Source organism: Sprattus sprattus (assembly GCF_963457725.1).
Source record: "Sprattus sprattus genome assembly, chromosome: 11".
Taxonomy (NCBI): domain Eukaryota; kingdom Metazoa; phylum Chordata; class Actinopteri; order Clupeiformes; family Clupeidae; genus Sprattus; species Sprattus sprattus.
The window spans coordinates 25,346,342-25,366,341 of NC_137909.1; the positions used below are offsets into that span (position 1 = coordinate 25,346,342).

Consider the following 20,000-nt stretch of genomic DNA (forward strand, 5'->3'; position numbering starts at 1 on the left):
AACAAAGCAATGTGATGTCTTGATCTGTTCCTCTCCCTCACAGACTGCCAATGAGTGGTGAGCGTACCACCGCAAAGATGGATGCTGCCGCATCATTCAGGTGGGTGGGACACGGTGTTGGTTGTGGTGACACAAGTATGTAAATGCTTTGTATGGCAAGTACTGTTTCCTACGTATATGAAGTCCTTTGAGTGTAAATCAGTCATTCATTTTCTTTAACACAAAACAACGTGAGGTCTTGATCCTTCAGGCCAACCCAATTATCACACACTGACGATGGCTTAAGGCCGAAACGCGTCTGTGGAAATAAACTGGTCTTAATATTAATGAGAAAAGCTTGAGAGTGCGGTTTTATTCTACTCAGGGTTAACATTCTTTTACTCGCACCCGAAAACGCATTTATATTTTTTTGAAGTAGAGCGCGCCTATCCCTACCAACCCAATTATCTGCCACTGCCCAGACTGAAACAGCACATACTTACCTACAAACAGCTGTCAAGATGGAGTCCATACCTACATTTCATCCTTACATTATCCCCCCTTGCAGCATTGACATGTGACTAGGCTGGTGCGCCGTAGAAGAAGGTCGGACTGACAATGGCTCCGCATGCACTACGCAGCTTTATGTTTATGAGCTATATGTTGTAATTTAAATTGTTTTATGTTAATGTTACAGGTTTTATGTTTTTTTTTTTGGTATATGTTGTCTGTATGACGTCTACTGCGTAGATGATGATGCTGGCCAAGTCGTAAGAATTTTGCTGTGCTGAAGCAATTTTGTACATGCAACAATAAACACACTTTGACTTTGACTCACCTGGTCTGTCTGGGGTCTGTTCTGCCGAGCCCCCAAACAGGCGGGACATGAAGCCTCGTTTCTGGGCGGGAGCCCCGGCCGCAGCAGCAGCACTGGAGGGGGATTGGGCGACCGCTGGAGGAGGCTCTGCAGGCCGTGCTGGAGGTGGCGGTGCCGTCGTCTGCGCGTGAGGGGCAGGCTGAGCCACCGGCCGCAGGGGGGCGTGGGGTGCTGCTGGGTGGGGCACTGGGATGGGCTGCGTCTGGGGAGGGAGGGGAGCCTGAGGGGTGCCGGGGCTGGGGATGCTGGGGGACGCGCCGCCCGGGGGCACCACCGGGGACTGGGAGCCTGACGACGGGCTCTGGCCGTTGGAGGGGCCCGGGGAGTTGAAGCCCTTACCACGAGTCTCCATCATATCCATAAATCTGCAGCGGGAGCAGCAGATGGTTGATAAAGCAGAAAAACAGAAAACAGCTGCTTCATTACACAGGATGCCCGCCAGTAACTGAGTGAGTGTGAGGGCGCACCACATGCATGCTCTTGGAGCTATGAAGGTGAGATCTGGACATTTGGTATGAGTAAGTGTGTGATGTGACTGAGTATGTGAGTGTGTGTGTATGTGTCACTGAGTGCGTACGTATGTAAATAAGCATGCAAGAGATACTATGACTCACATTTCATAGTTCTGATCCTCGGTCTCCTGTTGGACGTTGAGCTCCTCCAGAGTGGCGTCAATATCAAGTTGGTTTGTCTCCAGCTGCCTCAGGAGTGTCTCTCTCTGTAGGGACGCAGACACACAACATTATTCATTATATTAATATTATACCTAATCACTTAAATTCTGAGACAGATTCCAGAGTAATCAAAGCATCTAAAATGCTAAAACTTCAGTCGATAGTTTTCTGAGCCTCAACTAAAAGCAGAGTTTTTTATAACTGAATTCCCAGTAGGGTCAACCTCTTGCTGTCAACATCGGGAAATACGGCTCTGCCCACTCCAGTCACAACACTGTTGGCCTCCGCCCAGACTGGCTCACTTCCTCCTTGTTTCCTCCGAGTGCCCTACTGAGTGCCCTACTGAAGGGCACGGCTGAGTGTAGCCCCCTGCAGTGCCAACCAGCGCTAACTTTAGGTGCCCATTATAATGGCACGCCAGCTTGGGCTCTGGGCTTGTGCCACTTAATGCCACTTCTTCCTCACACCTACATTTTATCTTTCCACGGGCACCTACTCACTGAGTGTAGGGACATAAAAAAAAGCATTTCACATTCAAGAAAAAGCCCCCCTAAACACCCTTCTAAAAAATGGAAATTTTCCTACCAAACATCATAGAAAATGTCTTCAGTGACTACAATATGTCTTTGCCAATACTTTACCATATGTCTCTTTAAAATGGACACAAAGATTAACTATGGTTGTTTTTCTTTTTTCTTTTTTTATGGCCAGTTGAGTCATGATCACTGCAATAAAAAAACAACTGAAGGCTTTAATTGAAAAAAAAAACACAACCACACGAGGGCCATCAATATTTCAGAACAATCAATACCGAAGCAAACGCCTGCCAGGAGTCCATGATAAACAGTTCCAAGAGTGCATATCCAGTCAGTGTGTGTGCAGCAGAGGCTCTGCATATTTAAACCCTCTCTCCACTAGGCACAGCACTGTACTCCAGTGCTCTCTCTCTCTCTCTCACCCTCTTTCTCTTTCTCTCTCTCTCCCTCTTTCTCTCAGAGTCCCAGAATAGCCCGGTGCTTGAGCTGCGGGCCCAGCGACTGAGCTTCATGCCACTGCTTCGTACTCACCTCTGTGGGACGCAGGCTTTGCTTTCATCACCTTACTAATTCATGGAGTCAGCAAGTTAGCAGACACTCCGAAAGATAATACGACGCTCCGCAGCACCACCTGACCTCTAAGGTTCGCAAATCCTGTTCGTATGGCACACAATAACGAGCGGGGCGGCTGGTGCCCGTTCCATCCGGTGCAGGGCGGATTGATGGGGCTGCGTTGTGGGGAGAGGCCATGAGGTCGGGGAATAATTTATGGGAGGGGGGATGCAGTGGCCAAAGGAGCTTGGGAATAAGTCATGCACGGGCCGAACGCAATAGTGTGTTTCTGCCGGCCATGACATGAAACAAATACACCAAGGCCTTACTTCCAGGAAAGTGAAGCGGACATCACGAGACAAGCACATACAGGGCAACAATGGGACGGAGGTGTTCTAGACTCAGGAATTCAGGAATTACTGATATACAGGCTTACTGCATAGTCTACATGACAGGAGTCTAAAAAGTGGAGGCTATATCTTATCCTGAGACATTTCCAGACAGATTTCATGAAGAGACAATACATAGATTTATGTTTACATTTTTTTGTATTGATTTTTGTAGATGTGTTTTGATAGTATATGCTAATTCATTTTGATGGTACATGGTCATGTGAGGGGGAGATAAACACGTCATTCCAACTAGTTGAGTAGTTAAGTGGTCAAAGGGACAAAACACTGCTAAAATGTAAGCTTTACAACATCAACTAACATATTGCTGAACTGTATCAGTTAGCAAACAAGCTAGATTTGCTCAGTTGTGTTGCTGTTGGTGTTTGCATGGCAAGGCTGTTAGCCTTTAAGTTCCCTCTTTTTCGACTAAAATTCCTCACTGCTGCTATCACTTCACTAAAACTAAAAGATTTTTTCTTTTTTGTGGGACCCAACCCAACATTTGAGCCGTCCGCCCCCCCCACACACGGCACAAGCACGCCCTCTGACCTGTAGCTGCAGGAAGGGGATATTGAAGAAGCGGTGCAGGTACTTCAGCCCGAAGCCGTTCTTCATGGAGGACTCTGCGTAGTGGACGTACGAGGAGCCCCGGGGCCTGCAGAGAGGAGGACACGACACACACACTGTGTGAGTGATGCTTCTCATGGCCGCCAGTGTCACCGCTGATGAAGATGAACAGGAGATGCTGTCCGCTCATACAGCTCAAGTGATTATTCATGCCCTCTGTCATGACCGAGAAGACCCCATCACTGCCTTTGGCTAACTGCTTGCTTTATAGGGGTTCAGGCCTTGGGCTCTGTAAAAGGCTGAGTTAATGCCGCCATATAAATGCATTTAATTGTCAAATTCAATCTACATGACAGGAGTCTAAAAGGTGGAGGTTATATCTTTTCCGGAAACCTTTCCTGAATGGTTTCCTGAATGGTTAGACTCCTGTCATGTAGAAGTCTGTAAAGACGTAAATAAATAAATAAATAAAATAAAAATAAAAAAATTAAAAAATTGTCAAATTCAGAGAGGCATTTCTAGAATACGCATACATATCTTGGAATGGCTATCAGAGATGTTCACAGTCCGGGGGTGCCTGGACTGGACCTGGCCATCCGTACCTGTTGAGGTTGGAGATGAATTCTCGCGTGTCGTCGGGCAGGATGACCCGGTGCTCGCCCATGTCGCGCTGGTTGCCTAGCACGCACACGGGCACATGCATGGGCACCTTGGGCAGCTCTCTCATGATGTAATTGAAAGTCCTGCAGAGAATGACAACACATTTACCAACATTTTTATTCTGACCAGCTTGGATGACAAGAAGATCACACCTTCAACGTTAGCCAGTTTTAGATGCAGTTAGTGACTGATGGAGAGCTAATGGGTGCTAAATCTTAACCTCTTTCTGGGAAAAAAATAAAAATTATTTAGAAACTACTTCAGCAGAAAATTGCTTCCCAGCTGTGGAAAGCGAGCTGAGGGTGAAAACTCTTTGTGGCTGACCCAGGCCTGTCCTCAGTAATTTGCTACTTAATGGGTTAATGGGGATCTTTTACGGGATCAGCTACATGAGCTGTCTTCCAGCCTGGATCTCTCTCTAAGACCTCATCGGAGGCAAAGCACAAGAGGTACAAACACAAGTCCATCTGTTTGTTGACATGATATCTGTTTGTTTAGACATCAAAACAATAGACATCATTGACAATGAACTAAATAACTATGATGGGTTATACAGTATATTTTCCACAGGCTAACAATGAACCTATAGAGAACATTAAGCCAAATTTGACTAATGTGCAAACAACGTGGATAAAATAAAAATAAAAAAGAAGGAAGAAATAATCCTTCTCTCCAAACCATGTGTGTGTATTTATTTTTTCTCTCCCAACAAGCGACAGAGAGGCCATGGCGCCGCCGTGTCGACCTAGCTGCAACCCAATGCCAGATACAGAGACCGATAGAGACACAGGAGTAGACAGTAAGTGGATGCTCACCACTGCTTTGTGATGTCGAACATCATGATCACCCCGTTACAGTTCTTATAAACATCCAGGAACTCTGCATCCAGAGCCATCTCCGACTCCGACTGACGACAAAACACAAGTACAGGGAAAAGTAAATTCACGAAGCATTAAATGCAGAGAATAAATCGTAACCGTACACTGGCTTAGCTAACACTTTAATATGGCTGACTTTAGAATATAAAGTAGAAATTGCTGCGTCTCATCCACAGAACAGAATTGACATTTGTTATGGCAGTTATGACAGACGCTTTGGGCTTGAACAAAGGGTCTTTTCCATCTCTGACTTGTTCTCCACACTAGGCAGACCCATTAGGATTGGAGACGGCCTCTGAGTGCAGTCTTTACCTCCTGAGGCTCGTTCTCCAATTTCAGGTTGTCTCCTCGCTTTTTGCCTTTCCCCGCAGTAGTTGGAAAAAAACACAAACAAGCAAATAAATAAACAAAACAAATACAGATATTACAAATCACTGAAGAGGAAAAGCAATTACAGAGGACTAACACATATTTCTAATGCAGTCGGACAGGAGAAGAATAAAACATTTCAGTATACAATTTAATAGTCTTTGTTCTGTACTCAGTTTAAATTCACACAAGTAATTTCACAGCTGCAGAGTGGGTGGATGATTTTCTAGTTCACATTTCATATCATTCACACATAATGTGCTGCTGTTTTACAGTTATTTAAGAGCATTAGTTTTAGTTATCTGTTATCCGATTTGTTTGTCATGGGTGTTGTGGGGTGGAGCTGGGGCTGTAAACACAATTTGCCCCAGGGGAACAACAAAGTTCTAACTTAATCATGCACTTTGGCAATAATATTTTATTTTTCAACCAGTATGATTTCCAAAAATGAGAACAAATTATGACTCAGTGTAGCAATATGCAAGAAAACGGGCGTATACGATATAAATCACAGAAAATGCATCAACCACTCCCGCCTTCAAGGAATCTCTGCCAAGTCCTGCTATTGGGCTCTGCCTTAGAGAAACAGATATCAGAGCAGAGCCATGTCTAAAGCCATGTCTCTGGAGGAAGTAACCAGCAGGAAAGGGAGAGAGGGTCACACAAGCACCACAAACACAGGCTGCCTACAGTTCCACCACTACTGGGCCACCCACTCTCACCTAATCCCTCAGGGACAGACAGCTTCTGACCTGAAGGAACCACAGGAGGGGGAGCAAGAATACTGTTAGAAGCAAAGTACAAAATGGCTGCTGTTCTTCACTAACACTGCTCATCAGCACTAAGGGCATCTACCAGCACTGATTTACAAGCTCATTATGTAACCAGGTAACCATTTCATCAGTGACTCCTGCACCCCAATCAATTGAGTCCTCTCATGTTGACCAGCTCCATGTGGGGAAACACTTGACTCATGTCTTTGCCTCTGTCAAAATGTAACTCGTGCCGTTTGTTTGTTTCACCAAATAGCACCTGAAGCCGGTGTTTTATTAAAGCCCACGCAGTTTCCCCCAGAGGATCACCCCCCAAAACTCACCTTTGTCCACTACGTCCCACACCTCAACCTTCACCACATCGTCTGTAGCTGAGGACGGAGAGACACACAATCATCAAGTCTCCATTCAAAATCAGCAGAAAAAACACACAATTACACTAAATACTCTAGGAACATCACAGCTTTTTACACATTTCAACTACTCAGCAATTTCACAGATAAAACAATAACAATAATTGAGTATGTCATCAAATGTGCAAAACACGCTCAAATATGTGAGGAATGAATACACTGACAATATACAATATATTTTAATACATTAAATGACATTTTAAGATCATTTTTATAGTCATCTATACTGTACCTAAAGTAAATACCACCATAACCTAAGGGAAGGGCCTATTCTGTCAGATGCCCCAGTGCTGAGTCACCTAGTAAAGGACATTTGTTGACAGAAAGTGTTTCCCCTCCAGCAGGAACCACTTCGTTTTTTTCCCCAGCTGCAGTTAATGGGAAACTGAGGGAGAGAGGGCTCCGTCTGCTGGCACTGGGCCAGACACACACCTTGCATGGTTGAAGTGCTTGGCGGGGGGGGGAGCGAACAATGGCCATTAGCTACTATTTAACGTGCATTTAAGCACAGGGTACGGAAGCAAGAGTGGAAAGATGGCGATGTTCCCCCACAAGGTGATGTTTGCGGCCAGCTCTGAATTCTTATGAGCTTCATGGGAAAAGAACAGAGGGGAAATGTGCCGATAGACGGCAGGTCGATGGATTCACACTCTGACCTGCAACATTGTATTGTGCTGTAGGTAACAAAACACCCTTCTCATGTATTGCTGCCCTGCACTGTATCTAATTAAAAGGACATGGAGAGTCTCACTTTTGTAGTTCCAGTGTATGCTGGTGACCTGGATTTCCTGGGTGGGTAAATACTCCTCTACAAACTTCTTCCCCTGCAGTCGGTGCCATAAAGCACTCTTGCCAGTGTTCCGGTCCCCACGGATGACGATCTTCACTGGGAGAGAGATGAAGCATACGGATTATGTGACAGCTGCAACGCATCGACTATCAATCAGACCATTAGAGAAACACAAACAACTCAATACATGGGAAAGCAGTGACTCTTTATGACTACACAGTAAACATCAATCAGATGCAAAGCAAACAAATGTGTGAAGTAATGACTAAATGAATGTGATCTTGCGATTGTCTGACTTATTGCATATCACTTTCGATGTGTCAACAAAAATGACTTTCCCCCCCTAAAAACTGCATTGATGGCCATGACATTTATGTGCAACACAACAGGTAGAAAATGCCATTAATTAACGTTGCGACATCTGAGTGAGTGTGCATACAGCTATCCCCACAGCCCAGAAAACATTATCTTCATCTAAATTCATATGCGCAGGCATATGCTAGGTGACATCTTCAGGAGAGATTTACAACGGAGACTGTTAAAGTAAAGCAGGCCGAACTGCTCCTGAACACCACTGACAACAAGAAGTCGGAGCCGACTGGAAAAATAGGCCAGTGGGTGGGTGATCGTGTATCAGTCATGAATATTTAATGTCTCCTGAGAGATGGTCGGACAGCAGCCCGAGTGCTAACGGAGGATCAATAGGAGTACAGTTCACTGTCTGTAGGGAAACAGCCTGATATGTCTTGGCACAACCCGTCAGTCAATCAGCCTCACCACGCCACATGTTCGGTAAGGGAAGACAACAGCTGGAATTGATCATGTATGGCTGGGAGGGAAATAATTTGATTTCACCATCAAAAACACCTGCAACCTGTTAACCGTGCTAACCACAACGGTGGTATTATTATTCCCACAACGCCTCAAGAAATCAAGTGCTTCAATTCAGCGTTGCTATAGGCTATGCCTTTATAAAATATGATGCGTGTGTGTGTGTGTGTGTGTCCAGTAGTGTAAAGGGCAAGCACTTACTGTTGTACTGCACGCCCTTGGCGAAGCGCCTCTGTAGACTCTGGTTCATTGACTGCAGGCCGGCCGGGATGTTTTTATCCCTCAGCTGCCCTCCCTCCGAGCCAACAAGTTTCTTTAATGCGGAAAACATCTTGACAATGCTTTTTGTTCAATCTCCCTTTCAGAAGTCAGAATTCAAATTTCTTCTCCTGTCTGTCCTCGACTGAATTGGTCAGCAAAATCCAAAGGAGATAACCTTTCAGGAATTAGAGCTGCAGCTTGTACAAATAGGTTTACCAAGCACACATTGTTGTGAGGCTGTCGGCCAGGCTCACGTTCTGCAGTCAGTGACAGCCGAGATCATGAACTGCTGAGGAAGAGCTTGGCAGCCAAATATCTTCACCAGTGCAGAATCCTTCGAAAGCCCATTGCTCTGTGAAATAACAGTCTTGTTCTATTTAAGTTCCAGCTGGCATCACCTATAAGAAGAAAACAATCGCATTAGGCTGGTCCGTCCACTCATAATTGTATACAATCTACCCAACACACGACGCTGGAAAAGGACGTTTGACATCAACAGAACTGCGTTGCACGAATGAATATAATTGCAGACGAAAGACATTTCATCTACTAGTAACTCCAGAAAATATGCTAACGCATAATGCAACAAGCAATAATTAACATATTGCCCGACGATGTGCAAAACACCCACATTCACATCGTAATGACACGGTGATGACCATACGCTCACAACATATTACGACAGCTGGCAAATCTATGTGTTGAATGCATTTCATTGCAGCTATCCTTGCTAACGTTTACTTAGCTAAAAGGGGCTCCTTTGCTGCTGCTTCAACATAGTCGTTAATGCTATCTAAGGGTATCTGTTAACCATATGGCACTTGACACCTGAATGCCAGTTTAAATGGAACGTTTTCAGGAACGTGAGAACTCACGTATTCATCATAACCAACAGTGCCGAGTAGTTGACATGTCTTCTCAGCCCGAGCAGTAAAGCCGCTTCGGAGCTAAAGCTAACTGGCTCTCCATCATTTTCCTATGCGGTTGCAAGCACAAAGCTATTTCCTCGACTGGTACCAAATGTTATGCTACGTGTCAGTGTTTTCTAATCCAGATCCGGTAAAACAGACCATGAACATTTTCAAGCGATTTTTCTCCGCGTTGCAATTACAAATTTACCTTATTAACTGGCATCGCCAGCGCCTTTCCTTCTCCATATTGACGATGAAACCCTCTGGAGCATCATTATCCCGAGACGACAACCATTTCCCTAGCATCCCTCATCCCAACTGGAATGTATCATGAAGAGACAATTACATCTTCACGGCAACAGACGATATAGCGCCTCTAGTGGACGGAAGATGAGTAAACCAAACTGTGACTGGTACACAGGTGACTTTTAAAGGTAAAGTTAGCATCATTTAGTTAGGCGCTGGAAGGGTGGCCAGGCAGGGGAACATTAGGTTGTCTCCATCAATCGCATTAAGAGGCATGATATTAGCTATTGTCTGGGGCAGCACTTTTGGTCATGGCTATATTTGCTATTATATAGCCCACTTAATATCCAAACAGATATTGGTCCAGAGGAACATATTTTCATTTTTAAAATACGTAGGCCCTACTGCACACACTTAGACATAATAGGCCTCCAACACACACACACACACACACACACACACACAAAGATATATGAACACCTCACCATTAGCAGAAATGATACCTCGTGTAAAATAATTTCTTTCTTTCTGTATTTATTTCTTATACATATTTAGTTCTAAGTTTATAGAAATGACTTTAAATGAAAAGAATAGTATCTGTTCTTCATTTCACATAGGTCTACTGCAACACTCAAAACGTGCACAGTAACCATAAACAGACGACCTTGAACTTTAAGTAGCATTAACCAACATTATTTCAAACACTCAAATACTGGATTTGTGATTATCACTGCTCTAGGGGCAAACATGGTGTGAATTTGAAGAAGACTCAAATGCTAAAGGTAGGCTATCTTTTATCTTTCAGTGTTTGGTTTTTACAGAAAAGAGACCTGTTGTTGATTAATAGTTTTACAAGGCTGCACATCAGTGGGTGCTGTTGGCTAAATGTGCCTATAATAGGCTATAGGCTATGAGTCATTGGCTATAAGTTCAAGTGTATCTTCGAATAGATCTTTTATGACAACAAACACATATTTTATCCAAGGTAGTTCACTCCATTTTAAAGAACTCTAGGCTTAAATAGAGTAGACTCTAAAAGTCTATAACAGGTCTAGGCTATCCCATATCACGAAAGGCAAGAGGACCACTGGCGGCCCACTGGGGGCAGAGCTGGTGGTCTGCTGGCATTTTGCTCATCGTTTTTTTGGGAAGGCCATTAGTTATAGATAAACGGCTCACCGTTTTGCCACTTTCTTTTTCTTTTCTTTTTATTCAGGTATACTTCTTCCATTAACTCCACCAACCCTCAATATTTTATAGATGTTACCTGTGCCAAATAAATGTATTTAATTGACCAAGTTAAACTAAAAGATGATGGTGGTCTGAGAGAGGGTGCCAACCAAGATCCACAGATATATGCCTGCTATCAGTGATTTCATTTTCAGACCCAGCGGAAAATGTTTAAATGTTTAAATGAATAACCTATTCCTTTTAAAGTATAAAGTGCAACAAAGCAGTAGCCCATAGATGCTATAAACTGAAACTAATATATTGTTATACAAATATTGTAATGTAGCCTACTCTACCACGGGAGATGTGAAAGAAGCATGTTTTAAAAGTGTGAGCAATTCTGAATTTTTCTGTACGTTCATCAAACGGTTGCCAACTCGCGTGGCACAGTACGCCTTTAACGGCTTTCTCTGGAAACCATTGCACTTGACTGCCATCACCACAGTGCGCATGTAGTCACTGACTTGTTTTGCTGTCTGCCTATGTCGGTTCTTCTATATCATGACGTAACCCTGTGAAAGAGCAATCGCTGCTCCTAACAATGTAGCAATCAACATATTCCAGCGCTGCTTTAAATGTAGGCTATCAATACGAGCCATGCTACATGGCTTGGGGCAATGTCCGTTTCGGTTAATGAAACATTCATCGTGTTTCTGTATTTGCGACGAGGGGCTATCCATTTCTCCTGCAATGATGATTCAGCCTGAAGCTCGGGTAAGTAAGCTAAATTGCAAAGTGAATCTTGTCGGTCAATTTCTTTTGATATGTAGCTTTGGTTAAATTGTTTCTTATTAGCGTGATTATGTCGAGGGGCGTGGCAGTCTGGCTTGAATATCATGTTCAGTTTTCGGAAGGATTCCCTAATAATAAATTCAAACGGGGGAAAAAATAATTGTGCATTTGGGAGCATGGCGACATATTTGTGACACAGCCGCTTTACCACACGCATTCCTGACATGATGTGGACGCGGAACAGATGACAATCCGTGGTTCACACTGGATGTGAACCTACCACCAACCAACTTGGTCCAGGTGCGGCTCAGCCGAAAACACAAACAAAGAAACGTGGCCCCAACGGCCTGTATTGCCTTCTTTTTTCCGCTCAGATAGCCACTAAACCCGCTTAAGAGTCTAACTGAAACAGCAGAACAGAACTGAAACTTGAAACGGCTGTTCTCTAACCAAAATTCATGGTTTCCAGCAAACAGTCCAAACTGCTTTGGTGTATAACTCAGCAGATGATAAACGCAAACCGATAAATAGCCTAGAGACATGCCTTTTTTGCAAATCTAGATAAACCAGGCATGAAAGCCATGTGTGAAATGTCACCTATATGGCAATATCACTAGAATGAATTTGTAAGTACAACCTAACTGGAAAGACAGGTCTACATCTCTTTGTTCTTTTTTTTAGTGTCTCTGTAGCCTGTTGTGGAGTATATGCTACAGCCTCCACAGCCAATGGACAGTTTGCTTTATGTTACAGCTGAGCTTTTGGGCATAGCTTGACCGATGCAGAACAATAGATATTACAATGTCATGTGTTTTTTGTTAGGTGCACTATAGGCCTGTTTGCATTTAGGTTTCCTTGCAGCATTAATGGTGTAGTGTCATTGTTCATTGTTTTGAGATAGACCCAGTGTCTGTAGAGGGAGCCATGGCAACGCAAGAACCTTCTCCCCCTTCATCAATGGAGAGCAACAAACCAGGTTTCCCCAAGAAGATCTTGGCCAATAAGCTGGAGGATAAGCACCTTTGCAACTGCTGTCATAACATTTTGAGGAGACCATTCCAAGCTCAGTGTGGTCATCGGTTTTGTTCGTACTGCTTTAACAGAACTGTCAGGTATCTCAGAAGTAAAGCTTGTGTGTGTGTGTGTGTGTGTTTGTGTGTATGCGCACATGCTTGTATGTGCTTTTTTACATTGTAGTATATAACTTGTTTTTATATCAAACTAGTTTTAGATGGAACACTAATTGCTCTTATTTTAATAGCAATGGACCCCAGAAATGCAATGCCTGTATCAAGGAGGACATATTTGAAGAGCCGACATCTATTCTCAAACAAGGCTGTGTGCGTATATTTTCTACTATAGTTAGCATGCTGCTCCCACAAATATATTTCTTGCAATTTATATATTTATTAAAATGAGTAACCATACCAACTCGGTGATGGTCAGTGAGGTACAGTATCACTGTTTATCACTGTTTGTTTGTTTGTTTGTTTAGGCATTTCCTGACAATGCAGCTCGAAGAGAGGTGGAGACGCTTGCTGCTCTTTGCGTTCATGAAGGTTGCACATGGAAGGGCAGCATCAAAGAATATGAGGTATCTCATTCGCTCTGTAAGGTCTTTGCTTTTGCCAACATTGATTGTTCATTTGTTTATTGAGTTAGGTTCTATATATTTTATTGTATTCATCTGCAAAACCTTTCATCTGCCTCATCTACTGTTCAATATGTAATTATTGTTCAGTTAAATATTTCTGTTTTGTTTGACTTCATTTTAATCACATATATTTGAATCCATATCCAACAACATCTATATAACGATATAATCCAAAAATACAGTGCTTACCCCTGATCAGTACAATAGTGTAAATTACTGGAAATTGAACCTTTAACACTGGCACTGTAAGCACACGCTCGTATTTTTGTGTTTGTTTTGTTTGCAGCTAAGCCACGAGGGAAAGTGCGAGTTCATGATCATCCCCTGTCCCTCGTGCAAGGAGCGCCTCCGCTTCAACGAACAGGAAAGGCACAGTGAGCGTGAATGTCCAGAGAGAACCCTCAACTGCAAGTACTGCAAAGAGCCATTTCATTTCAAAAACATTAAGGTGAGGCAATACGCAGGCGTGTCTTTTAGCAGGACATTGACTTCAGCTTTTACTGTACTGTTTTGTCACGGATGACTTGAGCGAGTGTATCCAGAGATGCATAAAATAGCGAGCCTGCCTTTCGCATTACATTATTCATAATACGAGCTGTAAAGCCCGCTTACCCACAGCTGTAAATCCTCATGTGAAGAGGTGATTTTGTAGTCAGTTGCATCAAATGATTTTATTAAGCGTTTGTTAAGCAGTTGCACATATATTGGTGACATATCTGTTTGTGACATTGTGTTAAGTAACACCATGCCTGTATATTTTTATAAATACTTCCTTCACATTCTGTTCACTGTTTCAAATGTTCATTGATTTAGGCAAATAAGGAAGTGAGATCATTAAAACCAAAGGCTTTTTGTTTTCAGGCACATGATGAGATCTGCCCCAAGTATCCGATGATCTGTGAAGGCTGCGCAAAGAAGAAAATCCCCCGGGAAAAGGTGGGGCCTCTGAATGTTATTTTTAAAACATCTCCGCTAGTGAAACAGAAAGTTCTGTCGCTCAGAGTTTGGTGAATATTCACAGTTGTCATTTCTACCCTTTTAGTATGTCGACCACATAAAGTTTTGCAGCAAATTCAGAACTCCATGCCGATATCACGTGGTGGGCTGCGACATGTTGGTAAGTAATTATTCTCACTTCCTTCAACAGACATCCTGATTCCTCAGTTCTTGTGCATCCTTAACTGCTCAGTATTTTTTGAATATACTGAGTCTTCTTGTGGCAGTTTAGAACCAGCCGTCAAAACAGCAGAACAATGATAGTAAAACAGTAATACAGCGATAAACACAACGCCTAGTACAATAGATTCTCTTAAAAGAAGCCTTGAAAAAAGGCTTCTAGATGAACTGCAATGTATGAACCACTTGGTGTTATGTAGGCACAACAATAACTACGGCTGAATTCACTGTGTGCATCTTAACACTAAAAGGTCTATATCCCTCGTCCGGGAAATTTTTATTTTTGAGTTTTCGTCTTAGAGACATAAAAAGAACAACCACGGAAACATTGAACCATTTTCTAATATTATTGCTGAGGTCTTCTAGAATAGAATCATATATTCCATTTGTGCATCAATGTTTTTAGTTAAGCAAAATGTACAAAAACATCAAGGCATGTCAGACAACTTAGAAAAGTCTAAAAGGCCTTGGACCTTAGAGTGTTAAGGGGCTTCATGCCCATAGTGTGATGATTGCTCCTGTTGTGCTCCACGCCCAGGTTGAGAAGGAGAAGATCCACGAGCACGAGCGCGCCTGTGCCCACGAGCATCTGAACCTGCTGCTGCACTTCATCATGGGCATGAAGCTGAGTCTGGAGGGCATGCAGCCCCAGAGCTTTGAGCTCGCCGGGTACAAGGCCCACGAGCTGCACCAGTCCCTGCGCGAGCTGGAGGCCCGCGTCAACCAGCTGAACGCCATGTCCGCTCCCATCGTCAGGCCTTCCGTGCAGGGGGCCTCGTCCTCATCCGCCTCGTCCTCCGCTGGAGCCTCAGGTTCCTCCGCGGCGGCGGGGGCTCCCCCTCTTCCCACCCCCACGCTGAACACGCTGAACACGCTTAACACGTCCTTCACCCCGCTGCCCAGCTCGGTGGGCGCGGCACTGGAGCTCCAGCTGCACAGCGAGAAGACCAAGGTGGCAGAGCTGGGCCGGCGCTGCCAGGAGCTGGAGGTGAAGTCGGGCACCTTCCAGGACGTGGTGTGCGTGCTGAACCGGGAGGTGGAGCGCTTCGCCACCACCATCGAGGCCAGCAACCGGCAGCACCGACTGGACCAGGACAAGATCGAAGCTCTGAGCAACAAGGTGTGTGATTTACCTGGACGCTTTTCTTCTGGTTCTTCTGGTAAGAGTGGACAGAAGTTTGAGTTGTATCAGTCACCATTAAACCCATAGTTTAAAAATGTCCATCTCTTACAGTCATTGTAAAGATGCTGTAATACATGTGGGGTATATAAGATACAGTTTAGTTGTAAAATAACCGTTAAAATAACAGTGAAGTGGTCAGGTTAGCATCTGCAATGCTAAAGATTGAGTTTGCTTATGAAGGCATACAAGTTTTGATAAAACTGCTGCATATGAAAAGGCTGAGATCCTGCTATGAGATGTGAAGGACAAATATAACTGTGACGTCTGCTAATTGAAGCCACAAAACCTTTGAATGGCATCATATAAGTTAATGATCACATCAAGGGTGGTTCTGAGAGTGGGCCTGTACCCCAGCCAGGAAGTGGATTTAAACTTGACATTGCTGTCCTTTTGGCTCAGGTCCGGCAGCTGGAGAGAACGGTGGGGGTGAAGGACCTGACGGTGGCCGAGCTGGAGGGGAGGCTGCGCGAGATGGCTGCCACTACCTTCGACGGCGTCTTCATCTGGAGGATCTCAGACTTCACCAAAAAGCGTCAGGACGCCATTGCTGGACGAGCTCCTGCCATGTTTTCCCCTGGTATGGTTATGTGGATGGTGTATGACTATGCAGAGTAAATGTGTTGTCGAACTGCAAATATGGTGAAGCTTTACATTTACTGAGTGTTCATTCCTCTACAACCTAGTGCTGTTGGTGTGGTTTCTCACAGGCTATCAGTTCTTTTCTTAGAATGTAATGGAAAGCTGAATGCCCATCATGGCTACACTAATATGGGTACACTTATGTATAATTTCATAACAGATTCCTGTGATTGTTCCAACAAATATCTTTGCACATGAATAAAAAACCTGTGTGTTTCTCCTTAGCGTTTTACACCAGCAAGTACGGCTATAAGATGTGTTTACGGATCTACCTGAATGGGGACGGGACAGGACGGGGCTCTCATCTCTCGCTGTTCTTTGTCGTAATGAGGGGTCAGAGTGATGCCCTGCTCAAATGGCCATTCAACCAGAAGGTAAGTCACTTTCACAGAAAAAGATTTGATAAAGTGGGAGTTTTTTCCTTCTTTGGAGGGCTTTTCTGCTTCTAAGAACTGCCATATCCGTGGGCCAGAGTCTTTTAGAAGTTTAGGGGGGAAAGGCCTTTTGTTAAAGCTTTTTTGGGGTTGTGTGCTAAACAATGAACAACCACCTACTGCAAACGAAATTGTTCAGCTCAGTGTTTAACCTTCATGAAGGAGACTTAGTACACTGTTTAACCTTCATGAAGGACACTTAGTACACTTTTTAACCTTAGTACACTGTAGTACATAGAATCATCTTTTTCTGACCCAGTAGCCCTCCTGTTCTGCTGTCTCTCCTTCCTGCAGGTAACCCTTATGCTCCTGGACCAGAGCAACCGGGAGCACATCATCGATGCCTTCCGTCCTGATGTCACTTCCTCCTCGTTCCAAAGGCCCGTGAGCGAGATGAACATCGCCAGCGGCTGTCCGCTTTTCTGCCCACTCTCCAAGCTCGAGGGCAAGAACACGTACATACGTGACGACACCATCTTCATCAAGGCCATCGTTGATCTCACAGGCCTGTAGTCCGATGGCCCTTGTTCTAGGTTTCGAGGCGGGTTCTCCCACTGCATACACTTACTGGGTCATGTGACCAGCTTGCAGATTTTTGACAGGGTATTTTGCACACCAGACTTGTTTTGTTTGTCCAGAGGTCTGTGTTCATGGCACATCCTTTCACCTGCATGCGAATGCTGACCCAGCATGTCTCGCACTGATGCCGTGGCAGGCTCGGCTGGTGCCACTAGGGGGAGCTAGAGCTCCACGTGACTTCTCACCCTCACAAGCACATCAGCACAAGAAGGGGTCAGCTACAGCTGAGATGACGTTTAAAGAGGGCTATGCGTGACCGTCAGTTGTCAGTGGTGTTTACATTTTAGGAGAGCTTAATTTAGAAACGCGACAATAGGCCTGCTTGGCCTGTTTCTGTCTGGTGCTTTGTAACTGCTTTTTGGTATAACAGGGTAAATTGTGTTGAAATGATGCCAGTATTTCTATAAATAAAACGGTGGTATCAAAAATAGGTTTGGGAATACAGTCCGATCCTTAGTGGAGATGCACCCATGTATACAGGGGAGGTAGACTGTAAGTGCCAATGAGGGGAAACGGCAGTGTTGTCATTGATTATGGATTTGCCCCAGTGTTGTCATTGATTATGGATTTGCCCCAGTGTTTTCATTGATTATGGATTTGCCCCAATTTATAAACCTCAAACTTCAGCCCTTTTTGGAGAGTGGTTTCGATTATGCTTGCTTGTTGTAGCGATCATGAATTTGCATAGAAGAAACGTGGAGTTACTGAAAAAAAAAGTAATTGGCAGTTTTAATATTAATGTAGGTGCAATTTGCATGTCAACCAACCTAGCATCTCTTTTGTTGGCCTTTGAGAGAGAAATGTCCTTGTCTTTAGCATCTTGCGTAGGAGTAGACTTCTTTCATGTTATTGTGAATGGCAACATTCCATGTACTGTGTGCTCGAGGTCAGTGAGTGGTTCTAGATTTGAGGGCTGGTTTGTTACATCTGTGGAAGATACATTTGGAGTTATCAGGGTTTTAGCAGTAGCTCACAGCAGAGGTTTCATATCTTTCATATTTCAAAAGCTCTTTCCTGCCGACTGCGCCGATTTGGTATGTATCCCTCGACATTCTGCATTTATCTGACCTAACCAACAGGGTATTGGCTTCCTGCTATGGTGTTGCTTGTTGCTTTTGTTTGTTTCTGTCCCTCTCTCTCTCTCTCTTTCTCTCATCTGAGAACCTTGGTTTAGCAGTGTTGGAAATGGAATGTAAAACTATTGGACATATTGAGTGCAATGGGATGGAAGTTTGTAGAAGTTTTATTGAAGATTTAACAATGGATGGAAATGCCTTGAAAGGAACTTACCTTATGAGATTTGTGACCACGTGTGCAATGTCTAATTAGTTAAATAGAAAGGTAGGCTAGTTTTGATGGAGGGAGTGTTTGGCAAGGTGAACTGTGGGCTGGTGTTTACAACTGTAATGTTGAGATGTCATATAAGGGTATGTGATACGTGTTAAAATGAGTGGTCTGTATTAGCGACGTGCTGTGCAATTTGCTATTAGCTTTTCTTCCATTTGGCTTTAACAAATTCTTTTGAAGTAGTGGTGGTTATTTTTTTAAACCAGCCATGACAGGTCTTGAAGCTTCTCTGTGCATGAGAGGTTTCGACGGATATAAAGTTTTATTGTGTGTTTATCTATGATCTTAGACAGTAGGTCAACAGTGAACACACATCTTTATATTTTAATGAATATCACATTATTATACTATTATATTATATACGATGCTGCTTATATATTTTCTTAAATTATCTGCAGTAATAACTTGAATCCTTAAAGAATAATATATATACTTTTAATATTATGATATATACTAATCTAGCACCTATTATCAAGTACATGTATGAGAACACTATTGAGTGAAATTGCGTGATATATGTTTTATTATGGATATAGCCACATAGCTGATTTTTGTGCTGTCATGGTGGTTTAAAAATGTTTTGGGGGCATTTAACAAATGCTATACCTGTTGCGGTATTAAACGTTATTGTTGCCAAATGCACAGTTAATATTTAGATCGTTATAATCAAAGTGCTCAAAAATCTGTTGGTCCTAGCTGTCATATGATGACTGATATAGTTGATACTGCTGATGCAGTGATGTGTAACAGTGTAAGCAACAAATGCCAAACTTTAACGGAAGCTAATGTACTTTGTAATACTCTTCCTACTTGTTATTGTGCCAAATGTGTAGAGGGTTGAAAGTTTTAACATGGTTTGAAGCATAGTTTGAATGTAAGGAAGGCTCTGTGCAATTTTATACAATGTGTTTACATGCTAAATGCTGCCCATGTTAACTTCTTTCTACAAGAACTGTGTCCTAAAATTGGTGTGTTGAAATTCGTTTTCAGTTCTAGTGTATTTATAATTGATGTTATTCAAAGCCCATCTTACAGTTTTTAATTGTATCAATGCTGTATTTGACCATTTTGTGAATAAAGGCAATTCAAATACATTTTTAAGAAAGTATTTTATTGTAATAAGGGATACAGATCTTTCTCTATCCATTTTACAGAAAACAAAAGCAAACATTTTCCAGGCTTTTTGAAAATCAGTGGTGTGTCCCACTGTTGTAGTCATTTTGGTGTTCTGTCATTGCAACATGATGGAAGTGCTTCATCTTTTATTCATTTCAGGGCACTTTGTTAAGGAGGGTCTATTATATCATTTAAAAGACT

General features: G+C 43.3%; 3 protein-coding genes across 4 annotated transcripts in view; 1 reads left to right on the forward strand and 2 right to left on the reverse strand.

The window, feature by feature from the left end:
* The window catches only part of rabl6a (RAB, member RAS oncogene family-like 6a), a gene marked incomplete at both ends in the record, with an annotated part of 14,606 nt that extends 5,984 nt beyond the window's left edge, over positions 1-8,622 (reverse strand). Inside the window, 9 exons of the mRNA XM_080847938.1 lie at positions 818-1,221; positions 1,471-1,574; positions 3,560-3,665; positions 4,180-4,320; positions 5,053-5,144; positions 5,428-5,483; positions 6,581-6,628; positions 7,422-7,556; positions 8,493-8,622. Coding sequence (XP_080704064.1) covers positions 818-1,221; positions 1,471-1,574; positions 3,560-3,665; positions 4,180-4,320; positions 5,053-5,144; positions 5,428-5,483; positions 6,581-6,628; positions 7,422-7,556; positions 8,493-8,622 — 1,216 coding nt within the window. The remainder of the gene's footprint in view (positions 1-817; positions 1,222-1,470; positions 1,575-3,559; positions 3,666-4,179; positions 4,321-5,052; positions 5,145-5,427; positions 5,484-6,580; positions 6,629-7,421; positions 7,557-8,492) is intronic.
* Positions 8,623-12,586: 3,964 nt separating this feature from the next.
* LOC308372132 (TNF receptor-associated factor 2) lies at positions 12,587-17,270 on the forward strand (the record flags this gene model as incomplete). Its single annotated transcript, XM_080847250.1, has 10 exons — positions 12,587-12,783; positions 12,933-13,011; positions 13,167-13,265; positions 13,612-13,773; positions 14,187-14,261; positions 14,368-14,442; positions 15,040-15,621; positions 16,084-16,261; positions 16,549-16,697; positions 17,052-17,270. Exons 1-10 carry the CDS (start codon positions 12,596-12,598, stop codon positions 17,268-17,270), a joined length of 1,806 nt encoding a protein of 601 aa, XP_080703376.1. The 5' UTR covers positions 12,587-12,595.
* A 2,503-nt stretch (positions 17,271-19,773) lies between these two features.
* tnca (tenascin Ca) overlaps positions 19,774-20,000 on the reverse strand; it is a 44,410-nt gene continuing 44,183 nt past the window's right edge. For both annotated transcript variants that reach the window (XM_080848121.1, XM_080848122.1), the window contains one exon: positions 19,774-20,000. This exon is cut by the window's right edge and continues 874 nt beyond it. The gene's annotated coding sequence lies outside the window, so the exon portion shown is untranslated.